We start from the raw sequence: 24103 nt of genomic DNA, 5'->3' as shown, positions 1-24103 counted from the left end.
TTGGAAGACCCGAGTTATAAGTGAAGATTGAAAAGGTTACGACATTGCTCATGACACGCAGAAGATCTGGGAGAGATTTAATAGAGGTCTACACATTCATGAGGGTATTGATAGGTTACATGGGGTAGAGGGATGGGGAGAGTAAGGTTTAGGTCAGGCGATAGAGCGAACTGAGAGTCCCGTTTTTAATCAGCACACTACTACTCCCCACCCCACTCTGATAGTTCATTTTCAATCAGCCCATCATCACGCCCCCTTGGTAAAACTTCTGGCCATTTGGAATAGCCGAATTTTAAGTGAAACAAATTCTACAAGTATTTCCGGCAGGGTGTGAATCAACAATCACTGCTTGTGAAACGAAACCCGCTGTTAACCGTGGGCGAGGGGATTTCTTGTGACAACAGTTGTCCAGATGGAAATACAATAATCTCTCAATGATGGAGTTTATAAATGTTAATAAACTCCTCTGAATCGAGAGGTGCTGAGAAAATCATTGACCATTTTTTTTTTCCAAATTGAGTTGGAATATGTAGTCGAACGTGTTTGCATTAATTTCAACAGAAAAGCGGCTCCCTGTACCTGGACAGGCGACAGACGTTTGAGCTGAAACTATACCTACGCCGGGCAGTCCTATCTGCACACGGGGCGGAGTTCAGATCCTCCCAGAACCCGGACTGGATCAAATTCGCAGCCTGGGACTCGCTGAGTTAAACAGAGAAACTCCGCCCCACTGGTTGCGATGAAAGAAAAAGGAGAGATCCACACGGAAATCCGGACAGAAAGGTTAACGCAGCCTGTTTGTTTCCCTCTTTAGGATTGCCACATTGATCCCACTCCTGCCTCCTCCCGCTGTCAGACCCGTCCTGAGCCGGTGAGAGTTAGTGTGACCCGGACTGCGGCAGTCCCGCTTTACCCCGGCTCATCCGGCCCTGTACATCTGTAATGAGCGACGGACACTTCACAGCCGAGTGGCCTCGGGAGCAGCAGCTCAGACTCAGCTCTCCGTACAGGGTGAGCACATCGGTGCAGGACCATTGTCGGTCACCCGAATAGTCAGACTGTGATTTCCCGGGACCACACTGAACGCCGTCCGGTTAAACATCAGAGGTAAGTGTTGTCTATGATTCTGCACAACGATTCAGCGTTTACAGCGAGGCTCGGCTTTGATCGGAATCGGGAGTGAATTTAGTGGGAGAAGGGAGTCCTGACATGTTCATGTTAACGAGACAATCCTTGTCCAAATGGATTAAGAGAAACGATGCCGTTGCCTTCAACCAGAAATACTCTCCAGGGTGGTTTCTAATGAGTGGGAACTGAAGGCATCTTTCACCCCGATAGTGACACGTGAAATCCCATGGGGTAGTGACCCATCACTGGTCTCTCTCTCCCTCATTAAAACACAACTACTTAAAATAACAGGACGAGATCCCAGTTATATTACAGAATGTCGCTTTTGGTAATGCCTCGGTTCGATTTATTTGAAGGAAGCCTGAGAATTATTTCATCACATCTCCAGATGAAGCGAATCTGAGATTAAACGCAAAATGCTGGAAACTCGTAGCAAAGTAACTGGTAACGTTGTGGGATCGCGACCACACGTGATGTTCTGTGCAGCACGTCATTGGGACTATCTCTTCCTGTAGCAGACAGGGTTAAACTTCCTTCAGATTTGAAGGGCAGTGTTTTATCCAACCGGTTGGATTTAGTTTCTGCAGAGCGGCCGCTCCCTGTTCTGAGGAATGTGTACGAGCAGGCAAATACTTGCACGCAGACACTGGGCTCCGAGTCTCACAGAACAAGCCGCACCTTCCCAATCAGTCGATCATTTGGCCGCTTGCCTTTTCCATTCCAGTCCTAATGAAGGGACTCGGTCCGTGACGTCGACTATTTACACCCATCCATAGATGCTGCCTGACCTGCTGAGTTCCTCCAGTATTGTGTGTTGCCATGGTTACGAGAGATCCGTGTGGGGCAGTGGGCGGGGTTATTTGTCAGAAACGACACACGGTATCCACACTCACAGAATATTCTTGGGGAATTACGGTGTGAATAATTCAGCTTCTGATATTTATTTCGGATCTTTATTTCCAATTAGCCAGTCCTCTGTGCATTGGATCAGCGGTCAAGGAGATATTTTAAGCCACTTTTGTCTGTGGTGCTTTTTGTCTTCCGACTGTTACCTATCTGCACAATTTACATTTTCCACAAGTTAAGTAAAGATTAAGAACAGCTGTAGAACAATGATCGCCTGTTTCAAAGCAAAGATACGAGATCCGTACAGCAAAACACCTGCATCGTTTTCAGAATGTCTTATTTCAGACGAATATATCGATTGTTCCTGTGCCGATTGGGAGAGGTCTGAACTCTTCTCCTCAATGACCAGTGGGAGCAAAGTCTTTGACACAGTTTACGGCCGATATTGTTGATAAACAGCGGGTTTGAAGTGTTTCAGGGATGGACAGGGGTGGGGCGGGGGGGGAGAATGCGTAATGACATTTTAGATCAGATATGACATGGCTTCATGATCTGAAGCAGCACATTCGAGCGGCCGTGTGGTCCAGTTCTACGTATTGGTATGTTGACACAAGAAGCTCCGACAATTTATTCAGTGCAATTAATTATAATGACAGCATGTGAAGAGGGATATGATTTTATTATAGGGTTGAACTGGAAACAAATATAAATCGATTATTTTTTTAATTTCCAGTTTTGTGCGTTGATTATTTCCCCCTGCTGATAAATAATCAACACACAAAGCTGGAATTTAAATAATTTAATTTATTAAATTATAAATTTAATTTATAATTAAGGTGCGGGGCTCACACTGAGACGATTTGGGGAACCTTGTGTGCCCGTCATCTGCCAGACAACCGTCGGCAGGAGACGTGCGAGTTATTTAGCTCCATTGGTGCCGAAAAGTGTCAATCTCTGCCTCATCTCAGACTGAACTCTCCGCGCAGGTTAAGCACCCTGGTCCAGATCCACTGCCGCCCACCCGGGAAGTCAGGGTGAGATTACCCGTGACCACACCGAACGCCATCCGGTTACAGCATCAGAGGTAAGTGGTGTCTCCTATATCAGGTTTTAGGTTTTATCTGTTTCCCCGCAGGGCAAAGGGTTGAGTGAAATATGAAAGCGACTTTGATCATACCCAAACGAGAGTGCGTTGTTGGGTAAATTGGTGTTTGCGTGGATAGGGAGCAGCTGACACACAGAACCAAGTCCCACAGAACCACAACCCACTTCTCCCTAATCAATCAAACATCTGGCCCTTCCCCCTTCCTTTCCAGTACTGATGGAGTACTGATAAAGCTGTTCACCCTCTCAACCACAGATCCACTGATGTCAAAGGGGGTCAGCCTGTCTCCATTCCTCCTGTAGTCCACAATCGGCTCCTTAGTTTTGTGACAATGAGGGAGAGGTTGTTTTGTTGACAAAAGACAGATGTTGTTCAGACGTCAGGGCATGGAATTATGATATTGTAGACATTACTGGAATTTGGTTTCACCCAACATTCTGAGGGATTTAGAGGAACCTATTTATAGAGAGATCGCAGACTATGCCAAGAAACAATTTTTCATTTAGTAAGTGAATTTAACTTTCCATATATTGACTGGGACTCCCATACTGTAAAAGGACTAGATGGGGTAGAGGCGTCAAATGTTCCCTTAATCAGTACGTAGAATTCTCGACGTAGAGGTTAGGAAATGATCCAGGGCTAGAGACATATATTAGTGTATGGAAATACTTTGTGTCTAGTGATCATAATGCCATGAGATTCCAAGTAAATACGGAAAGACAGAGGCCTGGACCTCTCTTGAGATTCCAAATTGCAGAAAGCTCAATTTTAAGGATTTGACAGAATGATTTTTGGCAAAGGAATACTTGGTAAGTGGGAGGCCTTCAGAAGTGAAATATTGAGGATGTCTAGTTTGTATATGCTTGCCTAAATAAAAGTTGAAAGGGAACTGGTGCAGGTTACCTTGGTTTTCAAGAAATATTGAGGCCCCGGATATTTTGTTCCTCTAAATGCCTCAGACTGTTGGGTGCAGCCAAGAGTCATTAATGACTACATCATTGCATCATGACAACATGACTACATCATTCCACGCCGTGAGCTCAGTTGACATTTTTAGTGGTCTTCTGTTGGTTTCTAAAAGCTTCCCAACGGGTTTTGCTCGTTTGTTTGCCCTTTCTTTGGCTTTTATGCTGGCTTTGGTTTCTCATTTCAACCACAGTTGTGTCCTCCTGCCTTTCCAATGCTTCCACTTCTTTGGGATGTAACTACCACGCACCTCCTAAGTTGCTCCCAGAAACTCCAGCCATTGCTGCTCTGTCGTCACTCCTACCAGATTCCCCTTCCAGTCAAGTCTGACCAGCTTCTCTGTCACAGAAACATGGAGAAGGTCAGAACAGAAACATGCCCACTCTGGACGATCAGAATGGTAATCTATACGGGAGACAAAATAGATGGGGGAGGTTTTAAATAGTAGTTTTGCATCCGTATTGACTCAGGAGATGGACACAGAGTCTATAGAAGTGAGGCAAGGCAGCATCAACTTCAGGGACCCTGTACAGATTACAGAGGTGGAGGTGTTTTCTGTCTGAAGGAAAATTAGCGTGGATCAATCCTCAGGGCCTGACAAGTTGTTCCCCAGGACCCTGCATAAGATAAGTGCAGAAATTGTCGAGGCCTAAACACAGATATCTAAACCATACTTAGTGACAGGTGAGGTACTGGAGGATTGGAGGACAGCGAATGTTGTTCCTCTGTTCAAGAAAGGTTCTAAAAATAAACGAGGAAATTGACATCAGTAGTGGGAAACTTATTGGAACATTTGCGCAGAAACAGAATATATAAGTATTTGGATCTACGTGGATAGATGGCATGGCTTTGTGCATGGTAGGTCATGTCTAACCAATCTTCTCTCTAGTCTCTCGAGGAAGTTATCAGGAAAGTGGGTGAAGGCAAGGCAGTGGATATTGTCTACATCATATATGTCAAACTCAAGGCCCGCGGGCCAAATCCGGTCCGCGGTGGAATTATCTTTGGCCCGCGAGGTAATATCTAATTACTATTAAAGCTGGCCCCAGTAATCGAAGCGCCTATGGCGTATGATATGGCTAATGCTGAGTTTATTCAGGTACCAGGTTTTCAGGGTTTTTAGTGTTTATTCGGCAGTCTTGCTCGGCAGTCTTCTTCATAAGGTCCCCCAGGACCTTGAGGGAAGTTTGTGTAGAGATAGCAGGAGCTCTGACGGAGATCTTTCAGATGTCATTAGAAACAGGGATTGTGCCGGAGGATTGGCGTATTGCTCATGTGGTTCCATTGTTTAAAAAGGGTTCTAGAAGTAAGCCTGGCAATTATAGACCTGTCAGTTTGACATCAGTGGTGGGTAAATTAATGGAAAGTATTCTTAGAGATAGTATTTATAATTATCTGGATAGACAGGATCTGATTAGGAGTAGCCAGCATGGATTTGTGCGTGGAAGGTCATGTTTGACAAACCTTATTGAATTTTTTGAAGTAGTTACGAGGAATGTTGACGAGGGTAAGGCAGTGGATGTAGTCTATATGGACTTCAGCAAGGCCTTTGACAAAGTTCCACATGGAAGGTTAGTTAAGAAGGTTCAGTCGTTAGGTATTAATGCTGGAGTAATAAAATGGATTCAACAGTGGCTAGATGGGAGATGCCAGAGAGTAGTGGTGGATAATTGTTTATCGGGATGGAGGCCGGTGACTAGCGGGGTGCCTCAGGGATCTGTTTTGGGCCCAATGTTGTTTGTAATATACATAAATGATCTGGATGATGGGGTGGTAAATTGGATTAGTAAGTATGCTGATGATACTAAGGTAGGAGGTGTTGTGGATAATGAGGTGGGTTTTCAAAGCTTGCAGGGAGATTTATGCCGGTTAGAAGAATGGGCTGAACGTTGGCAGATGGAGTTTAATGCTGAGAAGTGTGAGGTTCTACATTTTGGCAGGAATAATCCAAATAGAACATATAGGGTAAATGGTAGGGCATTGAGGAATGCAGTGGAACAGAGAGATCTAGGAATAACAGTGCATAGTTCCCTGAAGGTGGAGTCTCATGTAGATAGGGTGGTGAAGAAGGCTTTTGGAACGCTGGCCTTTATAAATCAGAGCATTGAATACAGAAGTTGGGATGTAATGTTAAAATTGTACAAGGCATTGGTAAGGCCAAATTTGGAATATTGTGTACAGTTCTGGTCACCGAATTATAGGAAAGATATCAATAAATTAGAGAGAGTGCAGAGACGATTTACTAGGATGTTACCAGGGTTTCAGCACTTAAGTTACAGAGAAAGGTTGAACAAGTTAGGTCTCTATTCATTGGAGCGTAGAAGGTTGAGGGGGGATTTGATCGAGGTATTTAAAATGTTGAGAGGGATAGATAGAGTTGACGTGAATAGGCTGTTTCCATTGAGAGTAGGGGAGATTCAAACGAGAGGACATGATTTGAGAGTTAGGGGGCAAAAGTTTAAGGGAAACACGAGGGGGTATTTCTTTACTCAGAGAGTGATAGCTGTGTGGAATGAGCTTCCTGTAGAAGTAGTAGAGGCCAGATCAGTTGTGTCATTTAAGGTAAAATTGGATAGGTATATGGATAGGAAAGGAGTGGAGGGTTATGGGCTGAGTGCGGGTAGGTGGGACTAGGTGAGATTAAGAGTTCGGCACGGACTAGGAGGGCCGGAATGGCCTGTTTCCGTGCTGTGATTGTTATATGGTTATATGGTTATAAGAAACGGAATTTGTAAAGTGAAACACTTTGTAGTTATAGCAGAGACTGAGACACGTGAGAGCAGGCTGAAAAAACGGAGGCAACGAAAGCTGCGTTCGCACGCGTCCGACTGATCCGGCACGCATGAAGCTGCATTTTGCTCAATGAGTTTGACACCCCTGGTCTACATGAACTTTAGCAAGGCAATTGACAAAGTCTCATATGGGAGGTTGGTCAAGAAGATTCAGTCACTCAGCATTCAAGATGAGACAGTAAATTGGATGAGACACTGTCTCTGGCAGATTTCAGAGTTTGGTAGCAGATGATTGCCTCTCTGACTGGGGGCATGTGACTAGTGGTGAGCCACAGGGATCAGTGCTGGATCTGTTGTTGTTTGTCATCTATATCAGTAATCCGGGTAATAACATGGATCGCCGTATCAGCTAATTTGTGGATGAAAACAAGACTGCGGGTTTAGCAGACTGATAGAAGACTATCATGGCTTGCAGTGCGAACCGGACCAGGTGGAGAAATGGTTTGAGAAATGGAAAATGGAATTTAATGCAGCCAATTTCGAGGTATTACACTTTGGTAGGATCTACCAGGATAGGTCTTACACAGTGACTGATAGGGCACTGAGGAGTATTGTTGAAGAAAGGGATGGGGCAATAGGTCTATAATTCACTGAAAGATGTGTCACAGTTGGATAGGGGCAAAAAGAAATAATTTGGCACATAGGCCTTCATAAACCGAAGTACTGAGTACAGGAGATGGATGTGATGTTGACGTTGTACAAGACAATGATGATGCCTTATTTGGAGTATTGTGTGTAGCTTTGGTCACCATCCCCAGGAAAGATTTTAAAATAGTTGAAAGAGTTCCGAGAAAATTCGCAAGGATGTTGCCAGGTCAGGAGGTCTTGGGTTATAAGGAGAGTTTGAACTGGACTTTATTCCTTGGAACGCAGAAGACTGAGGGGAGATTTGATGGAAGTGTACCAAAATTATGAGGGCATAGATAGTGTAAATTCAAGCTGACTTTTGCTACTGAGATTGGGTGGGACCACAACCAAACATCATGGGTTAGGAGTGAAAGGTGAAACATTAAGGTCAACATGAGGCGAAACGTCATCACGTCATCGTGGGGGTGTGGAATGAGCAGCCAGCTCAAGTTGTGCATGCGAGATCGATTTCGGCATGTTAGAGGTTTGTACAGGTACCTGGATGGTAGCGATATGGGAGTGGGCAGTTGGGCCAACGAGCCTGTTTCCATCTTGTACTTTCTATGACTGTTACAAGAACCTGTAATAATACTAATATTCATTCTAAATCCTTTGAACAGCTGTGTGGATCAACTGTTCATCTCAGTAGGATATATTTACATGGCTTTAAAAATGTGGCACTTTAAATAGACAATACATGAAAGAAAGTCAACATAGGTTACTTGTGTGAGATTGTTTCAGTTGCTCTGGGGCCAGGCACCAATGCAGCTCAGTGGAAACAGGGAATAATACCAATTCGAGAGTCAGACTGAGCCAAGTCACAGATTGGAGACAGCAGAAACATAGAAAAAAATCCAACAGCACAATACAGGCCCTTCGGCCCACAAAGCTGTGCCGAACCTGAGAAATTACCCAGGGGTAGCCATAGTCCTCTAATTTTCTGAGCTCCATATACCTGCCCAGGATCCTCTTAAAGACCCAATTGTATCCGCCTCCACCACCGTCGCCGGAAACCCATTCCACACACGGACCACTCTCTGTGTAAAAATCTTACGCCTGATAACTCACCGGCACAGATTCTTATAGAGGCAGGAGGAGCATCAGAGAATTTCATGGACATTCCATTTCCCAGCACTGTGCCCAGTTAGAAGGTCATTTCTCTCTCCAACTTGGGTTGACCTTCACTGTAACAGTGTGATGTCAGATCACACCTCGGCGACCAAAGTGATCTCATCTTAAATGTTGTCCTTCACCCACTGATAAATTTTGCTTTTTTTTCAGGTTAAACACGACAAGAAATTTGTCTACGGGAATCTCGAACACAACACGCCAGTCTCGCTGTGTCTGCCCAGATATTTAAAAAGTGGAACGGGGTATTCGTAAAATCATCCTTCCTGCTCATTTCCCGATCCTACCTGTTTCGACTGGGAAGGGACTCGCTCGGTCATTTGACCTACTGGCATACCCGTCATTTTACACCGGGAAGCGGCCGTTCATCTGCTCAGACTGTGGGAAGGGATTCACTCGGTCATCCCAATTACGGACACACCAGTCGGTTTACACTAAGGAGAGGCCGGTCACCTGCTGAATTTGTGGGGAAGGTCATCTGAAGTAATGGCACATCAGCGAGTTCACACTGGAGAGGGGCCATTCACCTGCTCAGACTGTGGGAAGGGATTCACTCAGTCATCTCACCTACTGAAACACCAGTCAGTTCACACTGCGGAGGGGCAATTCACCTGCTCAGACTGTGGGAAAGGATTCACTAAATCATCTCACCTACTGAAACACCAGTCAGTCCACACTGGGGAGAAGCCGTTCACCTGCTCAGACTGTGGGAAGGGATTCACTAAATCATCTCACCTACTGAAACACCAGTCAGTTCACACTGGGGAGAAGCCGTTCACCTGCTCAGACTGTGGGAAGGGATTCACTAAATCATCTCACCTACTGAAACACCAGTCAGTCCACACTGGGGAGAAGCCGTTCACCTGCTCAGACTGTGGGAAGGGATACACTCGGTCCTTTCAGCTGAAGGCACATCGGAGACTTCACACTGGGGAGAGACCATACATCTGTTTTTTTGTGTGGGAAGGGGTTCACTCAGTTATCTAACCTAAAAGCACACGAGTCAGTTCACGCTGGGGTGCGGCCCTTCATCTGCTCAGACTGTGGGAAGCGATTCACTCGATCATCTCATCTGAAGGTTCATCAGAGTGTTCACACTGGGGAGAGGCCTTTCACCTGCTCAGACTGTGGGAAGGGATTCACTCATTCATCCTACCTGAGGAGACACCGGGTAGTTCACTCTGGGGAGAGGCGATTCTCCTGCTCCGACTGTGGGAAGGGATTCAATCGATCATACGACCTACAGAAGCACCAACAAGTTCACACTGGGGAGAGGCCGTTCACCTGCTCAGTCTGTGAGAAGGGATTCACGCGGCCATTCGACCTACAAAGACACCAGCGAGTTCACACTGGGGAGAGGCCGTTCACCTGCTCAGTCTGCGGGAAAGGATTCACTTTCGCATCTCACCTACAGACACACCAGTCAGTTCACTCCGGGGAAAGGCCATTCAGCTGCTCAGTCTGTGGGAAGACATTCACTCAGTCATCTAACCTACACAGACACCAGCGAGTTCACAGTGGGGAACGGCCGTTCACCTGCTCAGACAGTGGGAAGGGATTCGCGCGGTCATCTAATCTACTGAGACACCAGCGAGTTCACACTGGGTAGAGGCCGATCATCTGCTCAGACTTTCGGGAGAGATTCTCTCAGCCATCTCCACCAAATGTGCATCATTGAGTTTCCACGGGGGAGAGGCCGTTCATCCGTTGTGAATGTGGGAAGGAATTCACTCAGTAATCTAACCTTGTGACAAGTGGAGTTTAATATTCTGGATCTGAGACAAATAAATTAGTTCTATTTTAAACTCTGTCTCTGGTACTTAGTGAATTTATAACATGCCTAGTGCAGAGTAGGGAGTCAACTCAGGCTAGCTGGATCCTGCCAGTGATTCTGTTCCAGGACAGTCCTTTAAATCCTCCCCTGTTGTTCCACTCTCTCTCTCTCCCTGTGGGATGGGTTCCAGTCACCACTCTGTGGGTGAAGAGGCTTCCCTTGAATTCCCTGCTGACTGAAGAAGACGAGCTGACTGCAGTTCTGTCTGAAATGTTCTTCACCCCTCTCATCTCTGGACTGAAGAAGAATGACTTTGGTAGTTAACCTCCTTATTCACGACAGATTTCCACATTATGTGTCATTTTCCCTGCTTCTAAAAGTTGTTGAAAACACCCCTGTCCTTTAAAGACTGAGGCAGAATGGAAAACCATCTGTTGGATGTTCAACAAAGCAGGGTCAGAAACCCGAGGGGTGTCTGCACAGGGCAGAGTTTGGGGCTCTGGATTATGAACGTATGATGATGAGAAGGGAAGCAGCAGCGGGGCGTGGCAACGAATGACAGAGTAGCAACATTTGGAAGCTGATTGACAGAGAAAATCTTTTGTTTGTCTGACTGATGAGAGAAACAGTAACTGTGGTGAGGTGCTCCACTGGTTGTGGAACATGTGTGTGTTGGGAATGGTTTTATCTATTAAGGTTGTTGTTCCTGCTTGTTTATCTTGTAGTATTATATCCGGATGGTTATTATGGATTGTCCTATCTGAAACATTGTATTGATAATCATATAATTTGTAATATTTTGACTCTAAAACCGGATCAGGCTTGAATTTATGGAGCCTTTAAGAAGTGATAGAGGGCATTCATGAGTTTGTATTTTAAAGATTTTGGTAAATGATATTTGCCACTTGATTGTACTTTTGTAAGTAATCAGATTGAATTAAACTGCTGCAGGAGCCTGGAATGTCTTCGATTGTCTTTGGTTTCTCTTGGCATTTTCTGCACTTACTGCTTTGTTTGTTTGTTGGTAGAATCTGCGGGTAGAATAAAGGGATAGTAAATGTAAAAACAAACCCCCTGATGGGAATTGTATAGAGACCTCCAAACAGTAGTATGTATGTGGTCCACAAATTACAATGGGAGATAGAAAATGCGTACCAAAAGGGCAATATTACAAGATCACAAGACAAAGGAGCAGAAATAGGTGAGTCTGCTCCGCCACTCCACCTTATGTTAATAAGAGGGTTAAAAATGGAACCAAGGCAAATTCATGTTTGATAGAGCTATTTAGAAAAAAGAAAAGTATAATTCAGATAATGGTAGTAGAGTAATTTCGAGCGTGTACATTAAAACAAAATAGGACAAGGAATGAGGAATATTTATATCTGAGGAAGAATGGACAATATTATGGAGTTATCAATTGAGGTGTACCAGTTCACAGAAATGGACGGAGTTTGGATGGAAAACCTTGATAAGATATTTTATTACACCCTCTCAGAAATCCCATTATGATAGTTAACTTCCTGTTTGCTGGAGTAATTGTGGAAATGAAAATGCAAACCATTATCATATGTTCTGGGATTGCCCTGTTGTCAAAGACTATAGGAGTGGGATACACTCTGCCCTGAAAGACATTTTAAATGTGACGTCCCCATAGAAAGTAAGACCATATATTTTGGGTATACACCTCAAGAATGCTAACAAAGAGATAAATATTTAATGAATTTTCTGCTGGTTGCTGGTAAAAAGATTTTTTTTTACCAAGAAATTGTTATCACAGGACAGCCCCACCTTAAACGCATGAATGGAAGTTATAATGGACATTTACAAAATGGAGAAGATAACAGCATCTGTTAGTCATAAGTTGGAACAATTTGATTCATACTGGAAAAAATGGTTTACCTACATAACACCTCATAGACCTGATTTTATTCTCACAAATGAATGAAAGTATTGTAAAAAGGATCACTGCCTACTTGTACATAGTTTTCTCCTTTCGCTTGTTCTTTCTTTCCTCTCTTTTCTATAAGTGTATACCTCAGATGAATATTATGTGGAGATTCGTGGCAAATATATATGTAAAGTACCTGAAATACATCTTATGGAAATGTTTGTTGATGATGAACATCATTAAAAAAATAAATTACAATAAAAAGAGTCCCGAGGAAGGATCTTGGCCCGAAATGTTGATTCCCATCCATATATGCTGCCTGACATGCTGAGCTCCTTCAGCACTTTGTGTGTAGTTCTCTAGATTTCTAGCATCTGCAGGCCCTCTTGCTTCCCAGATACTTATATGTTTCTTGAGAGAACAAGCTGGTAGTGGGGTTTGTGGCTCTGTTGGTAAAATATTAAATAAAATAATTAGAAAGAGGCGGCATAGGGTCTGAACGTGTAGAATCAGTGGGTAGAATGAAGGAATAGCAAATGTAAAAAAAAACTCCTTGATGGGAATTGTATAGAGATTTCCAAACAGTAGTAAGTATATGGTCCACAAATTACAATGAGAGATAGAAAATGCGTGCCAACAGGGCAATGTTACAATAGTCATGGGGGATTGTCATGCAAGTGATTAGGAAAATCAGGATGGTGTTGGTCTCAAGAGGAGGAATTCCTAGAATGCCTACAAGATGCATTTTTAGAGCAGCTCATGATTGAGACCACTTGCGGATCAGCTATTCTGGATTGTGTGATGTAACGAACTGGAATCAATTAGGTCACTTAATTTCAAAGAACCCTTAGGGACAAGAGATCTTAATACGATTAAATTCACCCTGACATTAGAGAAGGAGAAGCAAAAGTCTGATGCGGAATAATTAGAGAGGCATGAGAGAAAAATTGGTCAAAATTGATTTGAAAAGAACACGGGCAGGGATGAAAACAGAGCAGCAATGGCTGGAATTTCTGGAAGCAATTCGGAAGGCACAGGATATATACATCACAACGAGGAAGTAGTATTCCAAAGGGAAGGTGACAAAACCGTGGCTGATAAGAGAAACCAAAGAAAACGTAAAACCCAAGGAGAGGGCATAGAGCAAAAATTACTAGGAAGTTAGAGGATTGGAAAGCTTTTAAAAACAAACAGAATGAAACTAAAATAATTAAGAAAGAAAAGATGTAATACATCGGTGTGCTAGCTAGTAATATTAAAGAGGATACCAAATTTTTCTTCAGCTACATATAGTGCAAAAGAGAGGCGGAAGTGGTCGGGACAACTGGGGACTGCAGAAGATGGAAATTAACTCCTTTAGCAAAGAGGTTAGAGAGTATTTGTTAGAGAGAGTGCAATGAAGATTCATCAGACTGATCCCTGGAGTGGTGGGGTCATCATATGAAGAAAGATCAAATATGATAACCCTTTCATTTAGAGAATCGAGGAGTGAGAGGAGAACACATTGAAATGCACAACATCCTTACTGGTTGAACCAGGGATCCCAGTCTCTGAAAAAGGGGTGGACTGAAAGATGATGCTGAACAGGTAATAATGGGGTTGTGGTGCAAAGTGATGGCAGAAGAACTGAGTAAGTATTGTACGTCAATCTTAATCTCGAAGGCACCAGCAGGAATATGGAAGTCCCAGATGTTAGTGCTCAGAATGTGTAAAGTTACATTACACGAGAGAAGATTCTTCGGAAAAAGAGAGGGTCTGAAGGTAAATAGGTCACCTGGACCAGATGGTGTACACCCCAGAAATCTGTAAGAGGTGACTGAGGAGATGTGGAGGCATTAGCAATTGATTTTTTCAAGAATCGTTAAGGAAATAAAACCCTAATAAGTTTTTTCCTTCACTACTCCCCCTCTTGCAGTTTTACCTATCACCGACCACTTCTTCCACCCCTTCACCCTCACACTTCTTCCACCCCTCTCATCCTCACACTTCACTACTCCCCCTCTCGCGGTTTCACCTGTCACCGACCACTTCTTCCACCCCTTCACCCCCACACTTCTTCCTCTGACGTCTCATCTTTTTTTTCCCCCCAGTCCTGATGAAGGGTCTCGGCCCGAAACGTCGAGTGTTTACTATTTCCCATATATGCTGCCTGGCCTCCTAGGTTCCTCCAGCATTTTGTGTTTGTGTTGCTTGGATTCCCAGCATCCACAGATTTTCTCCTGTTTTGGATAAAACCAGAAGCGGGGTCACGTAATACAGCAAGAAAACAGTGGGAAGTGAGAGAATTGGAAAGCTTTTACATAACCAACAGGAGACAACAAAAAACACACACAAGAGAGACAAGATGAAAAATTAAGGTAAGTGAGCCAATAATATCAAGTATCAAAAGTTGTTCAGATATATAAAGAGTAAAAGAGAGGCAAGAGTTGATATTGTACCGCTGGAAGATGATAGAGCAGTTAGTAATAGAGCAAAGAAATAGCGGCCGAATGTAACAAGTATTTTGTGTCAATCTTCACTGTGCAAGACACTAGCAGTATAAGACAATAAGACATAGGAGCAGAATTAGGCCATTCAGCCCATCAAGTCTGCTCTGCCGTTCTATCGTGGCTGATCCCGGTTCTCACTCAACCCCATACAACTGCCTCCTCGGCATATCCTGTAATGCCCTAACTGATCAACAAACTATTAGCTTCTGCCTAAAATGTACCCACAGACTTGTCCCCCATCGCCGTCTGTGTCAGAGAATTCCACAGATTCACTGCTCTCTGACTAAATAAAATTCTCTTTAACTACTCTAAAAGGTCGCTCCTCTGTTTTGAGGTTGTGCCCTCCGTTATGGCTACCCCCACCATACGAAAAGTCATCTCCTCATCCACACTATCTAGATCTTTCCACATTCGGTGGGTTTCAGTGAGATTTAACACCCCCGACCTACATTTATTAAACATAAGTCAGTGCAGGAGTACAGACCCAAGGCTGGAAACGCTCCTCGTATCTTAACCCCTTCATTACCGGAATCATCTTCTTGAACATCCTCTGGACTCTCTCCAAAGACAACACACCTTTTCTGAGATATGGGTCCAAAATATTCTAAGTGCGGCTTAAGTAGTGTCTTATAAACACCAGTATTATCTCCTTGTTTAGATATTCTACATCACTTTAAATAAATGCCAGCATTGCATTTGCCTTCTTTACCAATTTCCTTCTGTACTTCCGTTTTTGATCCTTCTCCCAATCAGATAATTATTCACCATTGTTCCTTTTCCAAAAATGCATTATCGTACATTTCGAAATATTGTATTACATTAGCCACTTTCTGCCCGTTCTTTAAATTTGTCTGTGTCCTGCTACAATCGCATTGCTTCCTCAGCACCACCAACGCCTCCACCAATCTTTGTATCATCCACAAACCTTGCCAGTAAGCCATCGGTTCCATTATCCAAGTCATTGACAAACTATGTGAAAAGTAGGGGACCGAATACTGACCTCTGAAGACCAATAGTCACTGCTAGACAACCAGAAAAGGCTCATTTTATTCCCACTCGCTGCCTCTTGGCTGACAGCCATACCTCTATCTATGCCAGTATTTATTCTGATTTTTATCTTGTCGAGCAGTCTCATGTGTGACACCTTATCAGATGCCTTCTGAAAATCCAAGTAAATGATATCCGCTGCCTCTTGTTTGTCCATCCTCCTTATGACTTCCTCGAAGAACTCTCACAGACTTGTCAGGCAAGATTTCCCTATGCAGAAGCTATGAGGTTAAGCTAACTGGACTATAATTTGCTTTCTTTTGCCTTCCTCCCTCCTCAAAGAGCAAAATGACTTTTGCATTCTTCTGGTCCTCCGGGACCATGCCAGGATCCAGTGATTCTTGAGAAGTCATGACCACTGCGCCTGGTATCTCTTCAGCAACCTCTCTCAAGACTCTGGGATGTAGTCCATCTGGTCCAGGTGACTTATCCACTTTTAGAACCTGGGTTTGCCTAACACATTTCCATTTGTAATAGCAATGACACTCTTTCTGGCACACTACTAGTGTGTCTTCCATGGATCTTCAAAGATTATGGGGAGAAGGCAGGAGAATGGGTTTGAGAGAGATAATCAACTGGACAGGAAGGAATGGCTGAGCAGCCTCTGTCTGATATCTCATGCCTCGGTCTGGAGAAGAGGCCAGTGAGGTTGCATTAGGGTTAGGATATTGTTAGGGTATCCACGCCTGGATTATTGTATTCAGTTACAGGAAAGAGGACGCTAAGCTAGAATGAGTGCAGAAAAGATTTACGAGAATGCTGCCGATACTCGAGGGACTGAGTTCTGGAGAGAGGTCGGGCAGGTTGGGATTTCACACCTTGAAGTGCTGGAGATTGAGGCCGACATTATGCAGGTGTTCCAAACTATGAGTGTACAGAAATGGGGAATGTGCACAGTTGAGCGAACTCAGCCTTGTCTCCTTGTAGCGACTGAGGATGAGAGGTGTATAAGCTAACGAGAGGCATTGATCGTGTGGATAGTCAGCGGTTTTTTCCAAGGGCTAAAATGGCTGCCACAGTGGGCACAGTTTTATGGTGCTTGGAAATAGGTACAGAGGAGATGTCGGGGTACGTTTTTACACAGCGAGTGATAAGTGCATGGAATGGGCTCCGGCAGTGTTCGTGCAGGGGAAACGATAGGGTCTTTTAACAGCCTCCTGGATAGGTGCATGGAGCTTAGAAAAATAGAGGGCTATGGGTAACCCCAGTAATTTATAAGGTAGGGACATGCTCAACACAACTTTGTGGGCTAAAGGGCCTGTATTGTGCTGTAGGTTTTATATGTTTTTCTGTTTATTTTTCTTCACCCCCATTTTTGTAGAATCAACAACCAGAGAGCACCGGTTTTAAGGTGAGGGGGGATTGATTTAATAGGGATCCCAGGGAAAAATTATGAATCCACTCTCCCTTCTGTTTCATTATTTAACTAACACGATGAGTGCAATCTCAGGTTGGAGGAGCAACACCTCATATTACTTCCGGGTAGCATGAGCATCGATATCTTTAACTTCTATCTCCATGTTTTCATTTCATCAACCCACACGCCAGTCTCCTCCATTCTGTCTCGTCACTTCTCTCTTCTCCACTGCGGATCGTCTCCCTCTGGTTCCCCTTTACTTTCCCATTGTCCGCTCTCCTGTCCTATCAGATTCCTCCTTTTCAGTCCTTTGCAATTTTCACCTACCACCTCACAGCGTCTCACTTCATCTCCCACCTCCCCCACACTCTTCACTCTTCACTCTTCAACCCTTCACTCTTATCTGGCTTCACCTATCTCCTACCAGCTTGGACTCCTTCCACTCCCAGCACCATCTTATTCCGGCTTCTCCCCACTTCCAATTCTGATGAATGGTCTCGGCAGGAAATCTCTGTTTTGCTTTATCCCCTCTATAGAAGCTACCTGACCTCCTGACTTCCTCCAACATTTTGTGTCTGTTACTCTCCATCTCCAACATCTGCAGAATCTCATCGGGAGAGAGAGCAGAATGCAGAGAGAACATCGGGTCTCACTAATGTCGAGGAGGCCACACCTGGAAAACTGGAAACAGTAGATGACCCCAACAGTCACGATGCTGAAAAGTTGCCTCATATGGAAGGACTGTTTAGGACTCTGACTCGTGGTGAGGAGAGTGGTTAGGGGCAGGTCTAGAACTTCATCGACTTGCAGCCCCTGCACTCCTTCTTACCGTTGTAAACCTCTCCCTTTTGTGGACAACACTGCCGCTTGGTGGTGATTTACCACAATAACCCCCTGATTTGTGGACTCCATTGTCACCAGGTGGCGCTCTGCCGCATTAACGCTGAGAGACAGAAATGTGACGCTGCAGCCTGCTGAAATATTAATTCAAGATTCAGGGTTGTTTAATTCCATTTCCAGCAGACACAAGTAAATGATGTCGAAATAATTATTACTCCGGCTCCAATACAGCACAAAAACACAATAGTAACAACATATATCCACAACTTATATACTGTGCACGGACTGATTGTATGTTCATAAAGTGACGCTCGGCATAGGACGCCTGCATATAAGATGACAGACAGGAAATGTTAAAGTCGAGGTGTTTGGTGTTGTGGAAGGGTGGGTTAGAGGGTAGAGATATTTATTAGCTTTACTGCTTGGGAAAAGTAGCTGTCTCAGAGGCTGGTAGTCCTGGTGAGGATCCTGCGCATCTACCCACTAATGAGAGTGAGATGAATAGTCCATGAGTGGGATGGGTGGAGGTAGATTGTGAAAATTAGATTGGTGCTTGATCTCAAGAGAGGGCTTTTGGAAAATTCTAATGAGATGCTTTTAGAATAGCTTGTAATTGTGCCCTCTTGAAAAATGTTGATTCTAGATTGGGTGTTGTCCAAAGAACCAAATTTGATTAGGGAGCTTATGGTAAAGGGACCATGTTGACGCTGTGATCATAACATGTTGCAATTCACCCTGCACTTTGAGAGGGGAAAGGTACAACAAGATGCATCATTATTAGTAGGGTGAGTGGAACTACGGAGGCACGGGAGAGGAGATTACTAAAGTTGATTGAAGGGGACACTAGCAGGGATGATGGCAGAATAGCAATGGCTGGAGTTGCTCCACCTGACATCCTCAGGGTTAAAGAGAAACACATCATATTCCAACTGCATAGCTCCAACCTGAAGGCATGAATACCGATTTCTCCTTCCAGTAAAAAAATTACTGCCCACCTTTCTTTCTACATTCTCCCGAGTAACGTAACTTTACACATTCTGACCACTGACATCTGGGACTTCCATATTCCTGCCAGTGTCTTCTACAGATAAGAGTGATGTACGATACTGATTCAGTACATCAGCCATCACCTTTCACCCTCACCCCATTAATACCTCTCCAGCATCATTTTCCATTGGTTTGATATTCGCCTCTGTCTCTCTTTTACACTATATGTGCCTGAATTAAAAATAGTATCCTCTTTAATATTACTGGCTAGCTCACCGAAGTATTCCATCTTATCCTTCTGAATGATTTTAGTTGCATTCTGTTTGCTTTTAAAAGCTTCCCAATCCTCCAACTTCTAGTAATTTTTGTTCTCTGCCCTCTCTTTGTTTTATATGGTGTCTTTGGTTTCTCTTATCAGCCACGGTTTTGTCAGCTTACCTTTAGAATACCACTTCCTCTCTGTGACTTCTGAATTGCTTCTAGAAATTCCAGCCATTGTTGCTCTGTTTTCATTCCTGCCCGTGTTCTTTTCAAATCAATTTTGACAATTTGTTCTCTCATGCCTCTCTAATTCTTTATTCCACATCTGTCTTTAGTTTCTCCTTCTCTAATGTCGGGGTGAATTTCATCAGAGTAAGATCACTTGTCCCGAAGGGTTCTTTGAACTCAAGTGACCAAATTAATTCCGATTCATTACAGCACCAAATCCAGAATAGCTGACCCCTCAAGTGGGCTCAGCCACGAGCTGCTCTAAAAAAAAGCATCGTGTAGGCATTCTAGGAATTCCTCCTCTTGAGACAAACACCATCCTGATTTTCCTAATCACCTGCATGACAATCCCCCATGACTATTGTAACATTGCCCTTTGGTACGCATTTTCTATCTCTCATTGTAATTTGTGGACCATATACTTACTACTGTTTTGGGGTCACTATACAATTCCCATCAGGGATTTTTTTGTACATTTGCTGTTCCTTAATTCTACCCACAGATTCTACACCGCCCAACCCTATGCCATCTCTTATTTAATGATTTTATTTAATATTTCACCAACAGAGCCACACAACCCCACGACCAGCTTGTTATTTCACTAAACATATAAATATCTGGGAAACAAGGGGACTTGCAGATGCAAGAACTCCAGAGAAATTCACACGAAGTGCAGGAGAAGCTCAGCTGGTCAGGCAGCATCTATGGATGGGAATCAACATTTCCGGCCGTGACCCTTCTTTGGGCCTGTTGATAACCACGTATCTAAAAAATCAACAAGCAAAAACAATAGAAAGTAGTGCAATATTGGGAAAACCTTTGACAAAATTTATTTCAAGGCTTTAAAAAACTGTGGAACAGAGCTCAATAGTTAACAAATACAACAAAGACAATAAACACTTCCATCAATACCGATATTGACTTTTTATAATGAAAATATCTTAGTCCCATTTCAATCAGTAAAATGTACAAAGATAAGTAAGAACTGAAATGACAAGTTTAGAAAAGACTATTTACACTCAAACCCATTTAGATTAACACTACCTTGGACAGAAGGAGGAAAAGGAATAACGCACATGAGAAAGAAAATCACATAAGACCATAAGACACAGGAGCAGAATCGGCCATTTGGCCCATCGAGTCTGCTCCACCATTTCATCATGAGCTGATCCAATCTGCCCTTTAGTCCCATTCCCCCACCTTTTCACCATAACCTTTGACGCCCTGACTACTGAGATACCTATCAATCAGTGCCTTAAACACACCCAATGACTTGGCCTCCACTGCTAGCCATGGCAACAAATGCCACAGATTCACCACCTTCTGACTAAAAAAATTTCTCCGCATCTCTGTTCTGAATGAGCGCCCTGCAAACCTTACGTCATGCCCTCTTGTACTAGACTCCCCCAGTCACTCTCGAAATTGCATTCAGCAACGGGGATGGACAAATATCCAGCCTACAGCTAATTGAAACTTTCTCCCCAATGTGAACCCAGTCGTGTGTTACAAGGTTAGATTATTGAGTGAATCCCTTCCCATATTCACAGCAGGTGAACGGCCTCTCCCCAGGGGAAAACAATGATGCAGCCTTGGTGGAGACGGTTGAGAGAATCATTTCCCAAAGTCTGAGCAGACGATCAGCCTCCAACTGGTGTGAACTTGCTGGTGTTTTAGTAGACGAGATGATCGTGTAAATACCTTCCCACATTCACAGGTCGACGGCCTCTCCCCAGTGGAACTCACTGGTGTGCTAGCAGATCAGATGACTGAGTGAATCCCTTCTCACAATCTGAGCGGGTGAAATCTCTCTCTGCTGTGTGATCTCAGTAGGTGAGATGATGTGGTGAATCCCTTTCCACAGTCTGAGCAGGTGAACGACTTCTCCCCAGTGTGAACTCGCTGGTGTGTCTGTAGGTTGGATGACTGAGTGAATGTCTTACCACAGACTGAGCAGGTGAACGGCTTGGCCCCAGTGTGAACTGACTGGTGTACTTGTAGGCTAGCTAACTGTGTGAATCCCTTTCCACAGTCTGACCAGGTGAACAGCCTCTCCCCAGTGTGAACTCGCTGGTGACTCTGTAGTTTGAATGATCGACTGAATCCATTCCCATAGTCTGAGCAGGTGAACAGCTTCTCCCCAGTGTGAACTTGCTGGTGTCTCTGTAGGTTAGATGATGAGTGAATCTCTTCCCACAGACTGAGCAGGTGAAGTCCCTCACTTCAGTGTGAACTGACTGGTGAGTCAGTAGGTGAGATGATATGGTGAATCTCTTCTCACAGTCTGAGCCACACAACCCCATCAGTTCCATTATCCAGATCACTGACAAACCATGTGAGAAGTAGCGGACCGAATACTGACCCCTGAAGACCACAAGTCACTGCTGGCCAACCAGAAAAGGCCCCTTTTATTCCCACTTGCTGCCTCTTGACTGTCAGCCATTCCTCTGTCCATGCCAGTATTTCTTCTGATTTTATCATGTTAAGCAGTCTCATGTGTGACACCTTATCAGATGCCTTCTGAAAATCCAAGTAAATAATATCCACTGCCTCTCGTTTGTCCATCCTGCTTATGACTTCCTTGAAGATCTGTAACAGACTTGTCAGGCAAGATTTCCCTGCATAGAACCTGTGCTGGCTTTGACTTATTATATCATTAGTCTCCCAGTACCCCAAAACCTCATCTGTTATCAAGTGCTTCTTAACGTGTCATGACCAATGCATCTGTTATCTCTCCAGCAACCTCTCTCAGGACTCTGGGATGTAGTCCATCTGGTCCAGGTGACTCATCCACTTTAAGAACCGGAGTTTGCCTAGCACGTTTTCCTTTGTAATAGCAATGACACTCACTCCTGCTCCCTGACACTCACGGATCTCTGGCACACCGGTGGTGTCTTCCACAGACAAGACGGATGCAAAGTACCTATCTAGTTCATCTACCAGCTCTTCCCCATTTGTACCCCAAGAGCATCATTTCCCAGTGGTCCAATATCAACTCTCACCTCCCTTTCGTATTTTTTTATAACTGGTTTATATTATTGTATAGTTTGCTATCATATTTCACCTTCCCCATTATAGCTTTTATTTTAAATTTGCCTATTGTTGGATGTTAAAAGCTACCCAATTATCCAACCTACTACTCACTTTTGCTACCTTATATGTTTTTATACAGTCCTTAACTTCCTTTGTCAGCCACGATAGCCTAGCCCCGCTGTTTGAGAACTACGTCTGTGGGACATATCTATCCTGTACATTATGAACTATTCCCAGAAACGTCAGCCATTTCTACTCTGGCGCCATCTCCACCAGCATCCTCCAATCCACCTGGGGAATCACCTTTCTCATGCCTCTGAAATTCCCTTTCATTCCATTGCGATACTACACATGTGACCTGTGCTTCTCCCTCACAAATTGCAGTAGGAATTCAATCATATATGATCACTGCCTTCTAATGGTTCCTTTACATTGACCTCCCCAATAAGATCTGGGTTATTACACAACACCCAATCTAAGATAGCAGTTCCCCGAGTAGGCTCAACCATCAGCTGCTCTAAAAAGCCATTTCGTTTGCATTCAATACATGCCCTCTTTTGCGATCTCACGCCAATCTGACTTTCCCAATCCTCCTGCAGATTGAAGTCACCCACTACAGTTGTGTCATTAAATTTATTACATAAATGCCAAACACTCAGCAGTACCTGGGGCAGAAGTGAGGATACATGCTTTTACCAAGGAGAGAAGGTGTTTTTGAAGCTGAAAGGCCTGAAGGTAGATAAGACACCGCAGAGTTCAGAAAGAGGTAGCTGAAGAGATTGTGAAGGCATTAGAGTCATAAAACACTACAACACAGGAAAATGCCATTCGGCCTGTCTAGTCCGTGCTAAAGCATTCATCTTCCGAGTTCCAACAACTTCCACCTGGACCATAGCCCTCCATATGCTTCTCATCCAGTGACCTAAGCAAACTTCTCTTAAAGATTACAATCGTCCCTGCCACTTGCTCTGGCAGCTCGGTGCACACTCTCCCCACCTCTGAATGAAGAAGTTCCCCCTTAGTTTTCTCTTCAAGTGATGAGTAATGATCTATCAGAAATCACTAGATTTTGGAACGGTTCTGGTGGACCAGAAATTTGCAAATGACACTCCACTCTTTAAGAAGAAAGGGGGCACAAGAAAGAAAATTATTAGACAGTTAGTCTGACCGTAGTGGTCAGGAAGATGTTAGAGTGTACTAAGAGTGTGTTTTTTGGGTACTGTAATTGGTGAAACATGATGAAGCAGGCCAAAGTCAGCCGGATTGTTTCAAGGAAATCTTGACTGACAAATCTCTTGGAATACTTTGCGGAAATAACAGGCAAGATAGATAAAGCAGAGGCAGTGTATGTTGTTTGCTCGGATTTTCAGATGATCTTCAACAAGGTACCCCATGCAAGGCTGATTGAGAAAGTAAGGAGGCCTGGGATCCAAGGGCACATTGCTTTGTGCATCCAGAACTGGCTTGCTCACAGAAGACAAAGAGTGGTTGTAGACTGGTCATATTCTGCATGGAGGTCGGTGAATAGTGGTCTGCCTCAGGGATCGGTTCTGGGACCCCTACCCTTCGTGACTTTTATAAATGACCTGGATGAGGAAGTGGAGGTATGG

At 44.0% G+C, this 24103-nt stretch overlaps 1 protein-coding gene and 1 pseudogene across 1 annotated transcript; both read left to right on the top strand.

The window, feature by feature from the left end:
• The first annotated feature begins 7857 nt into the window (after positions 1–7857).
• On the top strand, positions 7858–9613 carry LOC140722093 (uncharacterized; annotated as a pseudogene).
• LOC140722092 (uncharacterized) lies at positions 9590–10758 on the top strand (the record flags this gene model as incomplete). Its single annotated transcript, XM_073036885.1, has 1 exon — positions 9590–10758. A coding segment is annotated over one exon (612 nt), but the record flags the coding sequence as incomplete, so codon positions are not given.
• Positions 10759–24103: the final 13345 nt, after the last annotated feature.

Source organism: Hemitrygon akajei, unplaced genomic scaffold, assembly GCF_048418815.1.
Source record: "Hemitrygon akajei unplaced genomic scaffold, sHemAka1.3 Scf000069, whole genome shotgun sequence".
Classification (NCBI taxonomy): domain Eukaryota; kingdom Metazoa; phylum Chordata; class Chondrichthyes; order Myliobatiformes; family Dasyatidae; genus Hemitrygon; species Hemitrygon akajei.
The sequence above is the reverse complement of the archived record's forward strand: the minus strand, read 5'-3'. Positions and strand labels throughout refer to the sequence as shown.